At 37.6% G+C, this 21,633-nt stretch overlaps 1 protein-coding gene across 4 annotated transcripts in view; it reads right to left on the bottom strand.

The window, feature by feature from the left end:
* Nucleotides 1-18,826, bottom strand: part of ago1 (argonaute RISC component 1) — a 39,091-nt gene extending 20,265 nt beyond the window's left edge. The window contains exons 1-6 of one of the 4 annotated variants that reach the window (XM_059338282.1): nucleotides 18,685-18,826; nucleotides 12,523-12,709; nucleotides 7,076-7,196; nucleotides 5,279-5,460; nucleotides 1,646-1,782; nucleotides 326-475 (exon numbers count right to left, since the gene is read on the bottom strand). In XM_059338282.1, coding sequence (XP_059194265.1) covers nucleotides 326-475; nucleotides 1,646-1,782; nucleotides 5,279-5,460; nucleotides 7,076-7,196; nucleotides 12,523-12,709; nucleotides 18,685-18,709 — 802 coding nt within the window. In that variant the 5' untranslated portion in view covers nucleotides 18,710-18,826. Of the gene's footprint in view, nucleotides 1-325; nucleotides 476-1,645; nucleotides 1,783-5,278; nucleotides 5,461-7,075; nucleotides 7,197-12,522; nucleotides 13,268-18,684 lie in introns of those variants that run through there. The other 3 variants (XM_059338283.1, XM_059338280.1, XM_059338281.1) reach the window with 3 other exon arrangements.
* Between the last annotated feature and the right edge of the window lie 2,807 nt (nucleotides 18,827-21,633).

Here is a 21,633-nt window from a genome sequence, read left to right as displayed (position 1 = left end):
TTATGACTTTCTCTCATTTTTTCAACTTTTTTTTATCCCAAAAGACCAATTTTAAAAAGTATGTTTAATATGGAAATGTTGGCCTCTGAACAGTATGTCCATCTATATGACTCAGTGCTTGGTTGGGGCTGTTTGACTTGAACTACTGGAAATTGACTTTTCTATGATATTCTAATTTATTGAGATGCACCTGTAGATCCCATCACTGAGAAGAGTTTTAAATGCATTTCCCAGCTGTGAGCCAAGAATCTGCAGACAGAGTTATGAGTGTGTACATTTATTTTGGTGTTGAGGGTTTATAATGGAGGGTTTGTGATGCACTCACTGGTCTGTAGCCCACCTTTAATCTCCTTGGTGAAGCGGACCCTTTGCGAGTCGGTGAGCGTCTTCGGCTGCTCGTCGATGTTACGAATGTCCAAAACTTCACACATGAACTCAATTACAGGCTGAGCTTTGTAGAAGGCCGTGGCGGACACTAGGGGGAGACAGAGAACAGCAATAAGACCACAACAGTTTATGAATGTGCACAACTTTAATGAGCCTTTGTTACAATTTAAGGGTCTCATCGAAGCCAATTCTATGTTACAAGCAGCCAGTAATAACATACAAGTATGATGTCATAATTATGAATCATATAATGGACTGGTGTTCAAATTCTCTTTGGTGCTAGCGTAGGCCTGTGCGATATATATATCGATTTAAAAAATATATCAATATATTTTAAAATGTGATATGATTTTAACCATATAGTGTATACCCGATATAGTTCAATTTTTTTTTCTTTATATATAAATGCTGCCCTTACTTGGGTTTGTCATTTTTTTTTTAATTTTAGTTATTCTTTTCTCATATTAATATATTTATTTCAGAAATATGTTAATCTGGAACAGACAGAAGTACTGTATGGATGACCCTGTAATGCTGTTTTTTACTTTATCATTTAATGTTTTACTGGGTTTTACTGGGTCTAATGATTAGTTTGTATTACTTATATTTCATTACGAAACTCCCTGGTGGATAATTTCTTCTTCTTTTCTTTTTTTTTTCTATTTGCTCTTTTACATATGCCTACCTTTCCCAGTTTGTTCAAAATTCTCAAATGTAATACACTTAACTTTCTGTATCTTGATTCTTGTTTTGCAAACAAAAAATCCTTGATTGTGAGTGGCAGAAAATACTATTGTATATTGTCTGAAAGTAAGCACTGTATTATAATGCTCTCACAAAATAAAAATAAAAAAATGTAAAAAATATATATATTTATTTCATAGGCTATTTTTATTTAAGATATTTTTTATTTAAATGTGCACTTTATGGAGCTTTGATTTTTATTTTTTAAAAGGTACTCCTGTTATACAGTATGTATGTTCACTTAAATAAATGGTTTCAATAAAACTACTTGTGTCATATTTGGCTTTGACTGAACATTTGCTCTCACTTTGCGATAAAATATCAGGACTTATATATTGTATATCGATATTCAGTCTTAATATACCGGGATATGACTTTTGGTCCATATCGCCCAGCCCTATCCTAGAGTGAATTTTTTTTTTTTTCATTTCTAACCCACCATCTCTGACCAGTCATGCATTTTCAGTAAAAACATTGAGATCACTGTCTGCACAGATTCACTCCAGTGACTCACCATCAATGTTAAGCATCATCTTCCACATGGCGGGGCGCACAGACTGGTGGAAGCCAAACCAGACTTCCCTCCCCCCACCCAGTGGGTGGTAGTATCCTTCAGGTGGGGAGAAAAATGAACGGCCCACTGGAGTGTACCTAATGGGAGGAGGTGGAAATGATGAATGTGCAAAAAGACTCGACGTAATTCAAAGCATGACCTCAGCATGACTTCATGTCCAGTAAAGTTGTCATCTCATAAAAGGGAGGTTTCAGAATAAATCAACTCTTGAAATTCGTTAGAACAAAACAGAGAAAACCTGCATGGAAAAACCCCACATTGGGAGTCACAGGGTTCACACAGCTTCTTAAGAGTCAAATTCAAGCAAATTTAAACAAAGTAGCTCAACAAAACATGTCCAGATACTAAAAGCTTCACTGCAAAAAAGGGGTATAAAAACAAGGTAAAAACACTAAATCTGAGGGAAATGATCTTGCTGCATGGACAGATAATTTCACTTGACAAGATTTCTTGAATTAATATTAGATGTTAAATCTAGAAATAAGCATGTTGAACACAATAAATTAACTCTTAAAACAAGATAAATTATCTTCTAAATCATATCAGTTATACCAGATGACGTATGTAGAGCGACAGAAATTGATGTTTACATAGCCGGACTAGCCCATCTCTACGTTGAGACTCAAATGCTCAATTCTGCTTCTGCAACGTTTTTCTGCAGCATGTTCTGACTCTGGCTGCTCTGTAGTTTCAGCTCACAGTCTACCGGCAGTGTTGATGTGTGTGAGAGACAAGGTTATAATAGTTTTGGATTTTTCATTAGTTTTAGTTTTAATTTCGTTGTCAATTTTTGTTTTCAATTTTAATTTAGTTTTAATTAGTTTTTACAGTGAGTTTGCTAGTTTTAATTAGTTTTTATTTTCTGGAAAATGCTTAGTTTTAGTCACATAAATGTTGCCTTTATTTCCTTTGTCTTGTCCATATCAGCCCCAATAAGTTTATTAAGTCATAAAACCAGATAGATGAAATAGATTTCATATCAACCAAAAAGGTTTACGTATGAAAAAAGTTGACAAAGACGAAAACGAAGGACATTTTCACTGTAATTTTAGTAAGTTTTAGTTAGTTTTGTAACCACACAATACAGTTTAAGTTAGTTATCGTTTTTCAAAAAACTCTCATTTTTATTTTTATTTCAGTTAACGAAAATGTTTTTTCAATGCTAGTTTTCGTTATTTTGTTAGTTTTCATTAACTATAATAACCTTAGTGAGAGAGTGTTGGAGGGAGGGGGGTTGCTTGCTGCTTTGCTTCTCCAGTTCTCGCTTTCTGCAAGATTATTTATTTTTACACCTTATCCCCCCTCATGTCATTCAGCCACACACATCCACTGATTTTATGGTCAATAGACGAGCTGCTGGGGGTCTCTCGGCGGCTCCGCTGTCCCCCGGCTCGTAGTGAGATCACCGTGGTTACAGCAGCGAGCGGTAGCGGGGCTAGTTGGTAGATTAGGCTTTGGCTAAATCCTGTCGGAAGCAAGGCTAAAACATCCTTTTTGGTGGTGAAACAGGAGTGTAAAGTCAAACGTTGTTCTTCTTTTAAAATAAACCTTGGCTCTAAACTATCTAGAACACTGTCTACAGCTAGATCAAAAGATAGCTTCGCGTCTGCTGCAGCCATGTTGGATCGGTAAGAAAACTACAAAACTACAAGCGTCCGTCTGTCCAATAGTACGCGTCATCGTCTCGCCGTCACTCCCCGTTCTGTGATTGGATCCCTAAAACAGGGCTAAGAATCGGCCATAGACACCAGACTGTCTGCAGGTTTGAAATGAAATTGAGCGCGCAAGGCAGTATGGGTATACCCAGGCTACATCACATCTACATTGTTTGCAAAATCTTGCAAATGAAAATAAATTAAAGCAAATAGTCTCCCTCATGACTCGAGAGAGCAAAGCAAAAATTAAAAAACGCTGCCTTAACATTTCTGTGCCCAATTCAGCTCAAACATCAAACAAATATGATCTTGGGATCATTTCTTTCTAATATTTGGTTAACATGACTAATTGTGTGGTTGAAATAGCAGATTATGTTGAAAATCAAGCATTTTCCAAGGGGTATTTTATATTCAAGCATTTTCTGAACCTTGAAATCGGTTAAAACGAAGCATTTTCCAAACTCTAGAGACTTTGTAGGAAGCCTGGAGGAACATCATGTAATAATCTGTAACAGACAAAAATGAGGACTATTACCAAACTCTTTTACAAACATCTGAGGCTCTTTTTTTTTTTCTTCTCTTTGACCATTTTCAGGTCAAGTCCTCAAGCCAGTTCTGGTGATTCGCTGCCCAGCATTGTTCTTTCACAATTTCACACAAGTCTCAGCTAACAACTTTTGTTTAGTGACTCTGACCCCTGGAGCTACGATGGTCTGATGCATGTGAAAGGAACAGCCCAGTTAACCTTTCTGGGCTGCACGGTTATTATGCCAACATCTTTACAATCTGAATTAAGATTTGCATGTATAGAAAATAGCCAGTTAGCCGACTAAACTACTACTTGGCAGGAGTAGGTGTTTTGCAGTGTGTGTGTGTTTGCAGGGCTCCAGAGTGCGACCAATTTGGAGTGCAACTAATCATTTTTCTAGATCACACTGGTGCACCTGACGCTGCCCGGGTGAAAACGAAAATAGCACTTGCGTATAAGTCCTCTCATATTCTCTAATGGGCTTTTTTTTTTTTACTTAATAAATATCCTTAATAAATCTGCATGCCGGAAATAACAGATCATGGAAGGAAAAAAAGCTTCCGTTGACTTCTGACTAAAAGGTAATAATATTATCGGTTTGTGTACCTGTATATCTAAATAAATAAAAACTTTTATTACAAAAAAGAAGGCATTTCACACTAAAGATGGTGGTAACTTGTAGTTGGCATTACAAGCTTAAATAGATTTTCTTTCCAAATTTCATTGCTGTATGGCCTCTAAGTCATGGAAAAAATTATTATACCACCCGTGTTTTCTTCAATTTCTTGTTCATTTTAATGCCTGGTACAACTAAAGGTACAGTTGTTTGGACAAATATAATGATAACAACAAAAATAGCTCATAAGAGTTTAATTTAATAGCTGATATCTAGACATTTTCCATGGTTTTCGCCTGTGCATCATCTCTCTGTGTTCTCCCGTGCATCCTGGCTTTCTTCACTTGCGTCTAAATCCTCTCATACTCTCTACTGTTTGTTATTTTTTGCTTTAATAATATCCATAATAAATCTGCATGGTGGAAAAAAAGCTTCTAGAACGATTTTTCTTTTCCATTATTATAAATGTAGAAAGATGTTTGTGGTCTTTTTGTTGTTTTTATTTTGCTTCGTGTTTAATTTGACATTTTTTTCCACTTTTTTACTATAATAACCTTGATCCCAACATAGACATACATATACAGCCACTGATAAAAAATTTTTGTAAATGGACAGAGTAATAATAAGACAAATAAAGAAATAAATAAAGTAAATAAAATTACAATTATAATATAATATAATATAATATAATAATAACCTTGGTCTGGAGCCCTGGTTTGTGTCCGTCTGTCTGTTCTGGTGTAACTAAAAAAGAAAGGGCTCCTATAGCGTACCTCATAGAGGCCAGGTGGCGCATGGCCACGTCAAGGGCTTGAACCGAGTCGAGGGGGACCTGCAGCCGACCGCTGACCAGAGTCTCCTGCAGCAGGCGCCATGACACTTTGGCCAGCCAACGGATGGACACCTTGAAGATTCGGTCTTTACCCTCACCTGGGATTGTTACCTCAAAATCCACCTAGAGACACAGAGGGCGGGAAAGGGACAGGCACGGAGAGGAGAGCCGAGGTAAAGAACAAGGCTGCATGTGGCAGAACAGGTACCGCAAATAAATGAAAATTAACTATTAGAAAGAAAAGCAAACTATCAGGCTGCACAGTATTATAGAAACCCCATTTCATACAGAATCCATTATTCAAGAAGACATTTAATCTGAGTAACGAGGAATGGTTAAAGATACAATCAACTACCAAGTAAAATAGAAAGGAGGATGGGGGGAAACTGACCCAGTAATACAAAGGTTTTATTTTACTCCTTGTAATGAGGTTTGACCTGTACCTGTGAGGTATTTAAATGTCTTATGACTAAAAGGTTTGTGTACATGTAAATAAATAAAAACTTTTATTACAAAAAAAGAAGGCATTTCACACTCAAGATGGTGGTAACTTGTAGTTGGTGTTACAACAGCACAAGCTTAAATAGATTAGAGAAAATCAACACAACCCAAGTGTGTATGGTAGATAAGAAGCTACAGCAGGGCACCTGTTAGCTTAGCTTAGTTTAGCGTGGCCTAGCACCTTCTAACACCTCTAAATTTCACAAATTACTTACTTAAGGATGTCATGTTTTACCCATTACATTTTGTAGTGCATCCAAATAACTGGAGGAATACCCAAAACTCAAATGTGTATGGTAGATAAGAAGTGACAGCAGGGTGCCTGTTAGCTTAGTTTAGCATGGCCTAGCACCTGTTTTTGTCAACAGGATTAAGGAAAAACAACAGGCCCAGTTTTCAGGAAACTTTAAACAGTATAACATGGGCCAAGGAAGAACCTATTAAATGTTGGAGTGCATCCAAATGTTAACCTCTTATGTGCAACCTGTGTCCACATTTGCAAGGTTTTAAATTCTTCATTAAGCATGTTTGTGGTTTGTAAGTAAAAGTAAACAAATTTTCAAAAAATGTTGTGAGTTTTTTGTGTTCAAATTGTTGATCGTTGATGTAAGCCAAAGTGAAAAAATAATTATCAGGTCATAAAGGTGAGGTTGTGCTGATAAAAAAAAGATATCAACACGACATGGTAAACATTGTTTTAAGTGGTGTACACAGGCAGATTGAAAAGGATTCAAAATGGCCAAAATAGCCCCAGACTCCAGAGGGTAAAAAGGGGGTTATAAACTGGACTACTTCTTGGCTGTTAGTGAGCTATTCTTACCATGTTTGCGAAGCTAAGCTAACTGGCTGTGGCCTTATATTTACAGGACAGATAGAAGAATTGGTACTGATATTATCTATCTCTCCACAAGAAAGCATTTCCCAAAACTATTCCTTTAAGATTCGAAATAACAGTAAGCAGGACTCTTTTTTTACTCAAACAAAGGCTCTCTAAGCAGACAGTTTCCCATAAAACAGTAGGCGTTATGAATACTGTGCAGGACATATGTGCCCTGCAGGAGATAAATAGCACCTTCTATTCAGTGTTTTCCATTTGTCCCTTCCTCCCCCTCGAGAAACACTGCAACTCCTGTTTGAACAGGGCTTAATATTGACTTTATTGATCCCTGAGGAGAAATTAGCTGGTGATAAGGGCATTGTGTAACAGTGTAAAAGGGAAACCACTGCAAATATCTACCTTCTCACTCCCAATAGGAAGCGCTAGCACCGTGTAGATGTTCTTCTTGCCGTCATACACCGGCTTCCTGTCGCCAAAGAGCTGGGGCTTGAAGTGTTGCACCATGTATTCCACCACCTCCCTGTAGGAACACGAAAAAAAAAAAAACACAGTATGGGATTAACAAGCGCCCAGAAACCAGAACGCTCTGCCAATTAAACCCAACGCCTGATCAGGAAGCTCCATTGTGATCGGTGGGGGGAGCACTACTCAAGATGATAGAATATTGATCAAGCAGGATGCAGCTGTTGGGTGCAATATCTCATGGTCACAGGGGTAAAGGCAAGGACAAAAAGAGCCAGGGAGTGGGCGGGGGGCCACCTTTCAATGCACGGTGCCTTGGCCTTCACAGAGGAGTGGGGGATGAGGAGAGGCTCTGAAAAGAAGAGGTCAAAGGGCTTGACCTTTGCATGCCTTCTTGGAACCTTTGTCTTAAAAATAAAAAAAGAGAGAGAGAGACCCTCTGAATGTTAGAGAAGGTGGCACGAAAACACACGCAACTTTCAGGCTTTCTTCCATTGAATTTCAAGTTTTCTGAACAAACAATTGTTCAGTTGCAAAAAGGAGATTACCGAATTGTTTATTTGTTTCTATTCACACTCTATTCCACTTGACACTGTGATTTTCTGTAAAGGATTAACAAAGGATCTATCTATCTACAGTCATGGAAAAAATTATCAGACCACCCCTTGTTTTCTTCAATTTCTTGTTAATTTTAATGCCTGGTACAACTAGGTACATTTGTTTGGACAAATATAATGATAACAACAAAAATAGCTCATAAGAGTTTAATTTAAGAGCTGATATCTAGACATTTTCCATGGTTTTCTTAATCATGATTTTGGTTATAATCAAGAAAACCATGGAAAATGTCTAGATATCAGCTCTTAAATTAAACTCTTATGAGCTATTTTTGTTATCATTATATTTGTCCAAACAAATGTACCTTTAGTTGTACCAGGCATTAAAATGAACAAGAAATTGAAGAAAAATGGTTAATTTAATAATTTTCCCATGGCTCTATCTATCTATCTATCTATCTAGCTATCTATCTATCTATCTATTCACATCCTTGTTAATTGGGAAGAAAACAAAGCACAATGACTCTCCTTGAGTGTTCTCTTGTCTTTCTGCAGAACTCTTTTTACAGACAAAAATAAATGTCAAGTTGCTCCCTTCAGGTTTGGGGAAGAGGAATCAGTTGGTCTTGAGGAAATATGCAAAGACAAATAATACCTTTAATTCATTAAAGTTGCAAGTCTAAAAAACAACAACATGTCAACAATAATGTCACATCTGGTTTCAAAGGGAAACAAACAACAGATGTCATTTTTGTCCAAAACAAAAAGAAAAACAACCTTCTGTTATGGTTTTCTAAACTGAAACAGACAGATTCTCATCATTTTACAACCATGCATCCCCATCTTTCTAGATGGTTATTGATGATTCTCCAATGGGCCAAGGCCATTAGTCAGCCACACATGGACAGTAAATTGAGAGTTCATGGATCGGACCGGTGCGAAGACACAAAAACAGCTTTAGCCGTTCCTTTCCTGGTTCCCTACAGGACATGAGATCGACTTGGTAATGAAGTATCGGTTCTTGTGACATCCCTACTTCATACGTGTTATATTTCTGCTTCGCTTGTCCCCGACACCTGACACACGTCTCCACACAGAAGAAAACTATGGAACATGATAATCAGATCTTGTTGACAGCCAGTTGATGGTTGGACACAACATTTTAGGTAACACTTTAGACTAGGGAACACATATTCAACATGAATTAGTTGCTTATTAGCATGCATATAAGTAACATATTCGCTCTTAATTAGTCATTATTAAGTAGTTATTAATGCCTTATTCTGCATGGCCTTATTATACAACCAGTAAGACATTAACTAAGAGTTTTCCCTCAATAACCTCAGAATTATTGCTTATTAGTAGTAAGTAAGGAAGTTGTTGTATATGAGTTATGATCTCAATATGCTTTTACTTTGTATGGACTTTATAATTCTCTACCTAGCGGTGAACGAAACCATGGAAACGGCAAATAGCCACCTTCTCCAGACCTTTGACGTGACTGGTGGCTCCTTTTGGATGATTGGATGAGGATTGGTAGATTGTCAATCATTACTCTACAAAGCGGGTCACTGGTAGACTAACATTGGCAAAAGTGACCCACTTTGTAGAGTAATAATTGACATTACAATCTACCAATCCAATCATCCAAAACAGGGATGGGCAACTTAAATGCTGGAGGGAGCCACAATTTTTCACCGACACTACCACAGGGCCACATATAGGACCGTGCACTTCACCAGATATGATGAAACTGCAATTTTAAATATGTTTAAAGTGCAGTAACTTAACATATTTCACGTATAACAGTAAAAATAGGAATACAAAAGGTTTGAAGCGAATAAAAAATAACCACTTACTGTGATTTATTTTTTTTCAGTGTAAGAACAGCAGACCAACATTAATTGCAAGAAGTAATTTTTTGCATTTTTACACAACACTTTTAAGATTTCATGCTCATATGCATGTAGTTGTACTGAGGGCCACTTCAAGTGAGGGTGCGGGCCTTTTGCGGCCCCCGGGCCTCCAGTTGCCCATCCCTGATCCAAAAGAAGCCACAAGTCAAGGTCTGGAGAAGGTGGCTATTTGTTGTTTCGATGGTTTCATTCACGGCTATATAGAGACTTATAAAGTCCATAAAATAAGCAATAATTCTGAGGTTATTGAGGGAAAACTCTTAGTTAATGGCTTACTGGTTGTATAATAAGGCCATGCAGAATAAGGCATTAATAATGGCTAATTAAGAGCCAATATGTTACTTATTTGCATGCTAATAAGCAACTAATTAATGTTGAATGTGTTCCCTAATCTAAAGTGTTACCAAATTTGAGTCTAAAGCAGAGAAAGCTGAGTAAAAGGCTAAACGGCATTCATGCCTTCGTGGGTTAATTGTCCTACATCAATGATGACAGATCACAGTTATTGAGTGGAATGTTGCTATTACCCCTCAAAGGCAGACGAGTCTTTTTAATTTAAAAGAAGTGGCTCTCTGGAGAGCCATGACAAGAATCTGCAAGACAGACATCACATTCCCTCCTTGAGTTTTGTAATTTATGTTTATGAACCGTTTGTTGCTTGGATTACAGTAATAAATGTGACAAATCGTGACCACAGCAACTCTCATTTGTTTTTAATTTGTTACAGCTGAAAAAAATACTGATGCTTGTTAAGCAGGAAGGAAGCAACAGACTTCTTTTTTTCTTTTTTTTTTTTTTTTTAAATAAACCTGCTCCGCTGAGTCTTAGACAGAAAAAGCATATTCTTTCCAACTAATAATATTCTTTGACCTCCTCCCAAATGAGTAACTTTTGACACAAACAATTTGATTCACAGAGCATCTGACAGCAAATGATTCAGCTACGCAATACAAGGGCTTCTTCAAGCTCACTCTGATGCATAAACACCCGCCAAGGTGAAAGGGTCAGTTAAGTTAGATTCATTTCCGACTCCACCATCTGTCCAGTCCGGTGACTCGGGCAGAGCGAGCACAGGAGGAGACAGCTTCCTCCTGCTTAATATCATCTGAAACCCATCCATACTAAATTCAGTTCATTTATGCCTGATTCTGCACAGAAGTATGGTTTTCTCTCTCTCGCATTACTTTTTGCATTTCAAGACGTGATGAGGAGTAACACTGGTTATGATCTTCATAGAGGCTTTTTATCTCATACAGGGATGGGCAACTTAAATGCTGGAGGGGGCCACCATTTTTCATTGACACTACCACAGGGCCACATATAGGACCGTGCACTTAGTCAGATATGATGAAACTGTAATTTAACCCTCTGAAATCTTGGGCTATTAGGTCCATTAAAAATCTGTTAAAAGATCTTTAACATGGCATGTTTGTATCAGTTTTTTCTTCGCAACCTCACCTATATGTCCTAATAATTCATTTTGAACCCAAAAGAAACAAAAGAAAACATAAAATCTGACCTTGAAAATTATGTTTCACACACACAAAAATGTGCATGTGCATGCAAATATTAAAATATATGCAAATATAACGTATAACAGGTAAAATGAGGATAATCTCTAGTTCTATATTTTTATACTAAATATATTTGACATTATCTCCGGTTTTGCTTGGCCGAATATCGTTTAAAAAAAAATCTGGTATGGAGTTCAAGCCAGAACTTTAGAGGGAAGCTGATGGCAAGATTTGACGTTGCTTCATTTTTATGTTAAATATGTTTACAGTGCAGTAACTTGACATATTTCATGCTCAAATGCATGTATAACAGTATAAATAGGAATACAAAAGGTTTGAAGCGAATAAAAAATAACCACTTATTGTGATTTATTTTTTTTCAGTGCAAGAACAGCAGACCAACATTAATTGCAAGAAGTAATTTTGTGCATTTTTACACTGCATTTTTAAGATTTCATGCTCAAATGCATGTAGTTGTACTGAGGGTCACTTAAAGTGAGGGTGCGGGCCGTATGCGGCCCCCGGGCCTCCAGTTGCCCATCCCTGTTCTAATGTATTGAGATGTACCTGTATAATGCACATTAAAGCTGTAAGACCAATCCATGTAAGGTATACTTGAGAGCTGAAGACTTCTGCTTTAGCTGCAGTAAATTCTTTTTCTGCACACAAAAACATGGTAATCCACCAGTAAAAATAAATAAATAGTTCTTACAAAGAATTACATTTTACTCCCCGTTTGCATTGTCCATGTTGAAAGGAACTGTTGTTGCTGCCGCCTCATGAAAGACTGACAACATAGTGATTACAAGTGACTGTTGAGCTTTCATTATCCAATTTTCCAACTGCTCAGCGCTGCAGACATTTCAGCTGCTTGATGACTTCTTAAACTGCACGCCTTGCTGCCACAAGTTAATAACCGCTTATGACACCTGAAGGCTGACAAGTACTGATCTTTTTTTTTTATTAACGTGCGACACCAGAGACAAGAAATGTGGCTGCCGTCAGACAGAAGTGTATGCCTGACACAATAACACATTTTTTAGGATGATATATTTTCCAAAAAACTATCACGATAAACGAAAGTAACATTATATCGACGTTGTTTTAGTTTTACTTATTTGCATGCTAATAAGCAACTAATTAACGATGGATATGTGTTCCCTAATCTAAAGTGTCTAAAGTCTAAAGCAGAGAAAGCTGAGTAAAAGGCTAAATGGTATTCATGCCTTAGTGGGTTAATTGTCCTACATCAATCATGGCAGATCACAGTTATTGAGTGGAATGTTGCTATTACCCCTCAAAGGCAGACGAGTCTTTTTCATTGAAAGGAATAGTAATTATTAAATTTAAAGATATGGTGATTATGGTGACAGGCCTATCGCCGCGTGTCCTATTACCTGTTGACTCTCCGTGGGCACTTGTCGGGCTTGATGTCCACCTCGTAGTGATAGACGTCCATCTTTGGGATCTCAACCTCGAAGTAGTTGGCCAGCAGCTTGATGGGCTTGCCCACGGTACCCATGCCTGGCCGGCGGGGGGCATGGAACACCTGCTGCAGGGGTGGGGGGAAGGCCCCCATGGGCACTGGACAGACAGAGGATAGGGAGCCATGGACAAGGACAGGTGGGACAGAAGGGACGAGGTCCGGAGCAAAAAGACAGCAGGAAATGAATGTGATGAGGAAAGTGGGTGTGCAAAGAAGCAACAGAAAAAAAGAGCGAGGGGAAGGGTACAAGCAAAGCAGGCACACATGAGATAAAGAACAGTTAAGTGAGGAGGAGGCAAAGGAAGTGGTTGTGGGTTCCAAGGGGACAGAAAAATGTGGCATATGCAGGGAAGGAAGCGTGGGCAGGGGTCAGGGGGACATGATAGGTGGACAGAAAAAGACAGGAAGAGTGAGAGGAAAGAGAGGACAAGAGAGAAACCAGGAGAGTGGAACAGTCGAGCAGCAAAATGTGCATTGGGGGCCAGAGAAAGGGGCAGATGTATGTTATATAAGTGGTAGGATAAAGGATGATGGAGGAGGATATTGACAAGGCAAAAGGAAAAGGAGGAGGGACGACCACATAAGGTCAAGGGAGGACGGATGAGGGAGAGAAGGGGGAGGGCAGTAGGGAGAGGAAGAAAAGGAATACATTAGAAACATTCTTATTTATACATTGGAAGTCTGCTAAATATCCTTCTATTTCCCGTTGCCTTAAAGACATCATGTTTTTTTTAAGGCTTTAAAAAATTAAATATAGTAAGTACAGTCAATTTTTTTTCACAAATGGCAACCTTTTATTTCCTATTTCACTAATTTAGAGGTAGTACATAGGGTTGTCACGATACTAAAATTTTCAACTCGATACCGATACTCAAGAAAATATTCGATACTCGATACCATTTTCAATACCACAAGGATAAAAACATAGACCTCAAAATTTAACAGAAATATTTTTATTAACAAGAAAAATGCAACATGTAAAAATTAACAGAACAGAATATTTTCTCTTAGGTTATTAAGTTTACTGATATACTGTATGTTTTATGTGGTAATTATGTTTGATGTTTGTTTGTGTCTAGTTTTAGTTTTAATGTTATTTAATGTGTTAAAGTTCTTATTTATTATTGTTGTTTTATTTATTTAGGTTTGTTTTGTGATTTTGTTGTTGTTCTTTTTCTTTCTTTTTTTTCCTTTTTACTATGTTTGTCCATTGGTGACTTATGTTGTGTTTTGTTTAAATTAATAGAAAAAAGAATAATAATAATTTTTTAAAAATTTGTATCGATACTTTTTTGAGTATCGATACTTTTGACAACCCTAGTACTACATGATTGAATTTCTGCCTATTACTGTTGTTGCGCATCTTATATTGCATAAATGACCAATGTGTATATGTGACTGTTTACATGTACATATATGTATAAACAAATAAGAAAAGGATAATTGTATTCCTGTAATTGAATATTTGTTATTGTATTTTTCAATAAAAATATTTTGGAAAAAAAAGAAACATTCTTATTTATGCAACAACATAGCAACAGGGATGAGAGAGAAAATTAATAAACTTGCTTGCAATGTTGTGTTGTGTGATACTGTTCTGAAAACACGTAATCAATTATTAATTGATTTACATGCAGAGATTTGTAGCAGGCAGATTGTACAAAAACTTCTGCCATGTTGGATTATAGGGGAACCGTGATAAAAGCAGGTGCACATCTCACTGTTCTGAATGCATAAAAAAAAATAATACTCATATTTTATGCATGAAGTGGTGTGTTCTTCATCTTGACAGTTTTTCTAAAATTAGATTTTATAGAAAAAGAAAAATTATATACATTCTGAAGATTTTTTTCTGAATTTTCCACTGTTATTTTACATTGTATCGACCAAATGATCAATTAATTGAGAAAATAAATAATTTATAAACAATTTGGTAATGAAAATAGTTAGGGTTGGGCAATGTGAGGATATTTTCAGTCAAAACAGTACAAAAATGTGTCATTATGGGAATATTTACATGATTTAGACATTGCTTTCTATTCTGATCCTTGCACATGAGCACAAAGCTGGATCGAACCATAGCGATGCTGTTTTGTTAACATGGGAGTATGGAGTGTACAAAATATGCTGTACCATGAGGTAATTTGACATATTCATACATTTTTTTTCATTGACTTACAAGAAAACAATACTATATTGTGATATACAGTCATGGAAATAAATATTAGACCACCCTTGCTTTCTCCTTGCTTTCTTGTTAATTTTAATGCCTGGTACAACTGAAGGTACATTTGTTTGGACAAATATAATAATAACAAAAATTGCTCATCAGAGTTTAATTTAAGAGCTGATATCTAGACATTTTCCATGGTTTTCGTGATAGTGATTTTGGTTATTATCAAGAAAATGATGGAAAATGGCTAGATATCAGCTCTTGAATGAAACTATTTTTGTTGTTATCATCATATTTGTCCAAACAAATGTACCTTTAGTTGTACCAGGCATTAAAACGAACAATAAATTGAAGAAAACAATGCTCCAATATTTCTTTCCATGACTGCATATCATTGATTATATGGTAGATTTTGGCCATATCACCCAGCCCTAAAAAGAAAGTTGCACAAGTTGCTATAAAATATAATTTGCGCTTTCAAACATAACACAAGTCAAACATAAGTCTAATTTCTGAAAGTGTTTTCATCCAACACACACTTCTTTCGGTGGGCTCAGTGTCCATACGAGCATCACGTCTTAAAAACAAGTCTGAGCCGGTCAGGAGGTCTAATACAGAGGGGGTGCTAGACTGGGTGCTAAATGTGAGGCTAGCTGTGACTCCTGCCTGAGAGGGGCCCAGCGCCTTAACCTCTGGGTCCCCAGAGAACAGCCCTCCTCCACCACAACAACAAAGACCCCAGCTGCCCTGCTCCTCCGTCTCACACACACACACACAAAAATAGACGGGGTGCACGACAGAGGGAGCGCCCTTGCTACGGTGAACACACACCCTGATACACACAAACACAGGGGGCCCCCTCTACATTCCCAGCCTCACCATGGAGACACCAAGGCAACACAGCATTGTCATGGATATCAGGGGACCTGTGTGTGTGTGTGTGTGTGTGTGTGTAGGGCTGTTGGAGGAGGCAGGGTGCCACTGTGGTCCTGCTGAAGAGACCTTGGCCTTTTTGGTCCTGAGTGAGCATGTTTCCACATCGGACCAAGGCCCCTGTGTGTGTGTCCCTTACTGGAAAAGCCCTGCTTTAAATAGCTGCTATGGAAATCCTTGGGTCAAACATACCAACCAATCATATGTTCCATAAGCCTTCAGAAAGTGCCAAACTGACAGGAAGAGTACCACTGGCGATAAAACACACAAAGATGCTATGCTTAGCGTGTGTGTGTGTGTGTGTGTCTATGTTTAGAATCACACCTCACCACAACACATCTGACAAACACCATAAACACAGACACCAGACATGTGTTGACCACACATAGCCCGTGTGCAAGAAAGCATGTATGTGTGAATGAGCGTCTAGAGTGAGTTGCGAGGGACGCACACTCACACAATGACACACACTTCGCCCTCGTGCCAGTGAAGGCAGATGGCGAGAAGCGGAGCCAGCGCTTTCACATATCCCAAGACAATAGCAGTCTTTCCCGGGCGATAAGACTTCAAGCAGAGCTTCGGTGCTGCATCATAACATGAAGACACTTTCTGCTTACCGTCTTTACAATGACGTAACGAGCAATAAGCCCACGTCACATGGGAAATTACTACTTTAAAGTCATGTCAAGATTAATGTGTATATTTTTGTGCACTCTATTTTTGGTTAACTTGCCAGATTCGTGAGATCTGCAGTACAATACATTTTTAAGCATACAGTACTAGACAGTAAGTTTTTACATCCTGGGTTCAGTTTGTACCTTTTAAATAATTCAATTTTGACTTTGTCGGTAATAGCAGCTCTCAAGTGGAGCTAATAATAAAGTGCCACTGAGCTAAAATGCAAGTACACGCTGAAACTGAACGATTCCATCGCAATGAAATGAGCCATTAAGATCTCAAAATAGGTAACAGTAGTTTATGTTTACAAGGACACCCCTTCCCTCATCAGGAGATCACAACGGGCCAAGTACATGAATGAGAAGGAACAGCCAATTATGCATCAATTGTTTTGGCCAAACAGTTTGGCTCTCTGAATAATTGGCTGTTGACCATGAGCTAAACATGGCAATCAGCTCAATCTTGGAAATAGCACATTGAATAATCACCCTTCAAACACAAAAGCAGACTTTGAGAACAGGGGCCCCAGGGACCCATCCCCCCATCCAAAAAAAATAAAAACAAGCCTATTCAACTGAATTCAAGGTTCAGAGTCTATAATGACAATGTAATTTCAACCTCAGGCCTACTTGTACGAATAAAGAAGATATCCATAGATGGTTCTGAGATAGTTAACATGGTCTATAAGTTCAACACCTTCTTAATAAAGTCAAAATTCAATATATAAACCATATAAATCTTCAAGAGACAAGACTCAAGGCTGGATTGTTAATGCCAGGGTTCAAGATTTTGCACAATAGGTGGACTTCAGACTTTGGCATAAAGTTAATCTCCACCTAGTCTCCATTTAAATTGGCTGCCTCCACACCTCATCCAAGAAAACTGCCAAATAAAGATCATCACTAGTACTGATAAGCATTAGCTGTAAATCTGAACATGAAGCATGCCGACAGAAACCTCACATACAAATCGTCACCCTGTTGAAATAATCGCCTAACTAATTTTTTCAAGTTTTGCAGGAACCACAAAAAACTTCACCAAAAGTACAACATATGACATTTATTGATCATTTCACTCAAAAAGGATGTAACAAAGGATGGCTATTGGCATAGTAATAACACTGTGTGTAAATTATGTAACTTAAGAGAAATAAATGACTTAGGCAATTTTTGGAACATGCCTTTGTGACTTAAACAAGATATGGTAACATTTTATTTTGAAGGTGTCTACATAAGAGTCACACAAGCCTGTCAGAAACATGACATGACAAGTATCATGAGCATTAATGTTACTTCAAAGTGTCATTAATGTTCATGACACATCCCATGTCATGTTTATGACACGCTCATGTCAATCTTATGTAGACACCTTCAAAATAAAGTGTTACCATATCTTGCTTAAGTCACAAAGGCATGTTCAAAAAAATTGCCTAAGTCACATTTCATTTTGATTTAGGCATAATAAATCTGCTTAAGTCACACACTTGACATAGGCCATTATCTTAAAGGGGTAAAATCACATGATATGATCAACTGAGGATGTAGGTGATTTTACCATAGGTGGCCTGCATCATGAGGAGATGATTTAGGCAAAAAAATCAATTTGGACAAAAAATGACTTAGGCAATTTTTTTTTAACAGTGTGACAAAATGCAATGCACTGCACATGCTCTTCAGTCTCCCCAAGTCTTCTGTCAACTCAGATATCACAATTGAGGATTATTTTTGGTTCAACGTAAATAAATAATGCACGTGTCTCTGCAGATGTTAGGCCTACAGTGTCTCTAATGTGCGCATGTATGAATAAGAGTTAAACTCTCTTTGGACACCCTGGCCAGTGTGAGCAACCATAGCCTGTCAGTGAGAGGGGAGGCTGTGTGGGGTCTGCGGGGTGCAGCCAGCTGCTGCTGCTGCTGCTGCTGCTGCTTGAAGGCGGGCTTCACCTCGTCCCTCCTCACCCAGATTCCCACGACCTCCCTGCCCCCGCGCATGGCTGAGGATATTGTCAGCGCTCCAAAAGCCTTGTCTGCAGCTATAAATCTGGATAAATAATACCATTCTCTACAAAGTGGTGTGCATGCAGGCTGCAAAAAGAGCCCCCTCCATGTCTCTGTGTCTTCTATAAACGATGCAACAGACAGGGTTGTCACCAAGCCTCCTCTTCTACATCTCCCCTGACGCTAAGGCCAGGCTTCAGTGCCCCGTTTATTCCCCCCAACTGCAGTCTATCTGCAGCCACAACTTGGGTATACCAATTGATCCTATGTTGCATTTAAAAAAATACACCTACCAGCGCCAGACGGTCCCGGCTCCATCCCATTCACTTAGCCGCGCGGGTACAAGCTATCTTGTCCGGGGTGCTGTGGCCAAACCGCCGGCCCCCTCAGGCTGGAAGCGTATCAGACTTCCAGCCCCCTCCTCTCGGCGTGTAGTCTTCTCCTTTTCTCGGTGTACCCCCGCCCCCTGCCCCTACCAGAACCCCCCAGACCCGCAGAGGAGTCGAGGCTAACGGCGGTAGCTGCTAGTTGCCTGTGTGCCCGTTGACCCTGGAGGTAGTAGCGGTAGAGCTGCAGGGTGGTACCGGCTGATTTCTGACCGCTCTTCCACTCTGCTTCTCTTCCCGGTGCCGTGATTTGGCCGATTGTCCGCGGCGCTGTGGTTTCTGTGGCGGTCTGTTGTGCTCCTGCTCACCGTTCAAGCAGGATTCTCCAGCGGAACAAAAAAAGGCCAGCCCTTCACCCCCCCAAAAATCTGAAACTTCTTCTCTGCCATTGGGAAGTGCAAAGGAACTGTTGATGAACTTGCTGTCACACCCCAGAGGCTGAAGGCGGTACTGCACTGCAGATATGCAAATTCAGTCATGGACAAAATTATTAGACCACCCTTTTTCCTTCAATTTCGTGTTCATTTTAATGTCTGGTACAACTAAAGGTACATTTCTTTGGACAAATATAATGATAACAACAAAAATAGCTCACAAGAGTTTAATGTAAGAGCTGATATCTAGCCATTTTCCATGGTTTTCTTGATAATAACCAAAATGATCGAGAAAACCATGAAAAATGTCTAGATGTCAGCTCTTAAATTAAACTTTTCTGTAAAGGATCAATAAATGATCTATCTATCTATCTATCTATCTATCTATCTATCTATCTATCTATCTATCTATCTATCTATCTATCTACAGTCATGGAAAAAAATTATTAGACCACCCTTTTTCCTTCAATTTCGTGTTCATTTTAATGTCTGGTACAACTAAAGGTACATTTCTTTGGACAAATTTAATGATAGCAACAAAAATAGATCATAAGAGTTTGATTTAAGAGCTGTTATCTAGACATTTTCCATGGTTTTCTTGATAATAACCAAAATCATTATCTAAAAAAACATGGAAAATGTCTAGATATCAGCTCTTAAATTAAACTCTTATGAGCCATTTTTATTGTTATCATTATATTTGTCCAAACAAATGTACCTTTAGTTGTACCAGGCATTAAAATGAACAAGAAAGCAAGGAGAAAGCAAGGGTGGTCTAATATTTATTTCCATGACTGTATATCACAATATAGTATTGTTTTCTTGTAAGTCAATGAAAAAAGTGTATGAATATGTCAAATTACCTCATGATACAGCATATTTTGTACACTCCATACTCCCATGTTAACAAAACAGCAGCTATGGTTGCCATGAAAAATGTCTAAATATCAACTCTTAAATTAAACTTTTCTGTAAAGGATCAATATTTGTTCTATCTATCTATCTATCTATCTATCTATCTATCTATCTATCTATCTATCTATCTACAGTCATGGAAAAAAATATCAGACCACCCATTTTCTTCAGTTTCTTGTTCATTTTAATGTCTGATACAACTAAAGGTACATTTGTTTGGACAAATATAATGATAACAACAAAAATAGCTCTAAAGAGTTTAATTTAAGAGTTGATTTCTAGCTATTCTCCATGGTTTTCTTGATAATAACTCAAACCAAGAACAAAGTCTAGATATCTCTTAAATTAAACTTGTATGAGCTATGAGCTACAGCTATTGTTGTTATCAATATATTTGTTCAAACAAATGTACCTTTAATTGTACCATGTATTAAAATGAAAAAGAAGTTGAAGTAAATTCTAATACTTTTTTCCATGCCTGTAGATGACGAAAGAATCAATTCACCACAATAAAAAATATGTAAGCCATTTTCCATGGTTTTCTTGATCATGATTTTGGTTATGATCAAGAAAACCATGGAAATGTCTAGATATCAGCACTTAAATTAAACTCTTATGAGCTATTTTTGTTGTTGTCATTATATTTGTCCAAACAAATGTACCTTTAGTTGTACCAGGCATTAAAATGAACAAGAAAATTGAAGAAAACAATGGGTGGTCTAATATTTTTTTCCATGACTATATATGAGCAGGTGGCACTGTGAAGTGAAATGTCTAATAAATAAATTATAAAAATAAATAATCATACCAACATATAAACATTTTATTAGATAAATAAGCAGATTTGGGCAAAATCATTCTCTCTCTCAAAGTTTAAATGTAGGCATCATTGATAAACTAATTGAATTCTGCATCATCTCTCTCCTTGCATCTCTTTTAACAGCTGTATGATATGCCTATTAACAGTTATTGACATATGTATCTCATATTTATTGTTTTCTTTGTTTTAGCTATTGCTTCTTTTTTTCCTTTCAATTGTATTATTTTGTTTGTTGTACTCACATGTTTGATAATAAAAACATTTACTATTTAAAAATTGAATTAGGGTTCTTTGTTGAAAAAAAAAAACTAATTTTAGTTGTCATTTTATTTCTCTTTTTGCTGTGACTTTTAATATGACTTATTCAGCGTTTTAAAAATGACACCAGCACAATCTTTTTTAAATACTAAATGAAATGTGTTTTTGTGTGTGTGTATGTTTTGTAAACTGTGCTAAACTAAGGGTTTGTTTTTAGACCTAGCATTTGGGCTTCTCAGACATTCAAAAACAAGCCTTCATCTTGTGTGGAGTTCCCCAAGGTCCTATTCTGGGTCCCATCCATTTCTTATCTATATGCTCCTGTAATGTCACATGTCACACAAAAACCTAACCTCTCTTTTCAATGGTACACCAATAGCATGAACATGATTAGTCTTCACTTATCAATAACAGCAGATTAAGGGGCCTAATCATCTTCAGGATAAACCTGAATCTCCGTTCTTACTCTTCATCCAAGTACGTTTTTCA

The sequence above is a fragment of the Centropristis striata genome, chromosome 8, assembly GCF_030273125.1.
Source record: "Centropristis striata isolate RG_2023a ecotype Rhode Island chromosome 8, C.striata_1.0, whole genome shotgun sequence".
NCBI lineage: Eukaryota > Metazoa > Chordata > Actinopteri > Perciformes > Serranidae > Centropristis > Centropristis striata.
The sequence above is the reverse complement of the archived record's forward strand: the minus strand, read 5'-3'. Positions and strand labels throughout refer to the sequence as shown.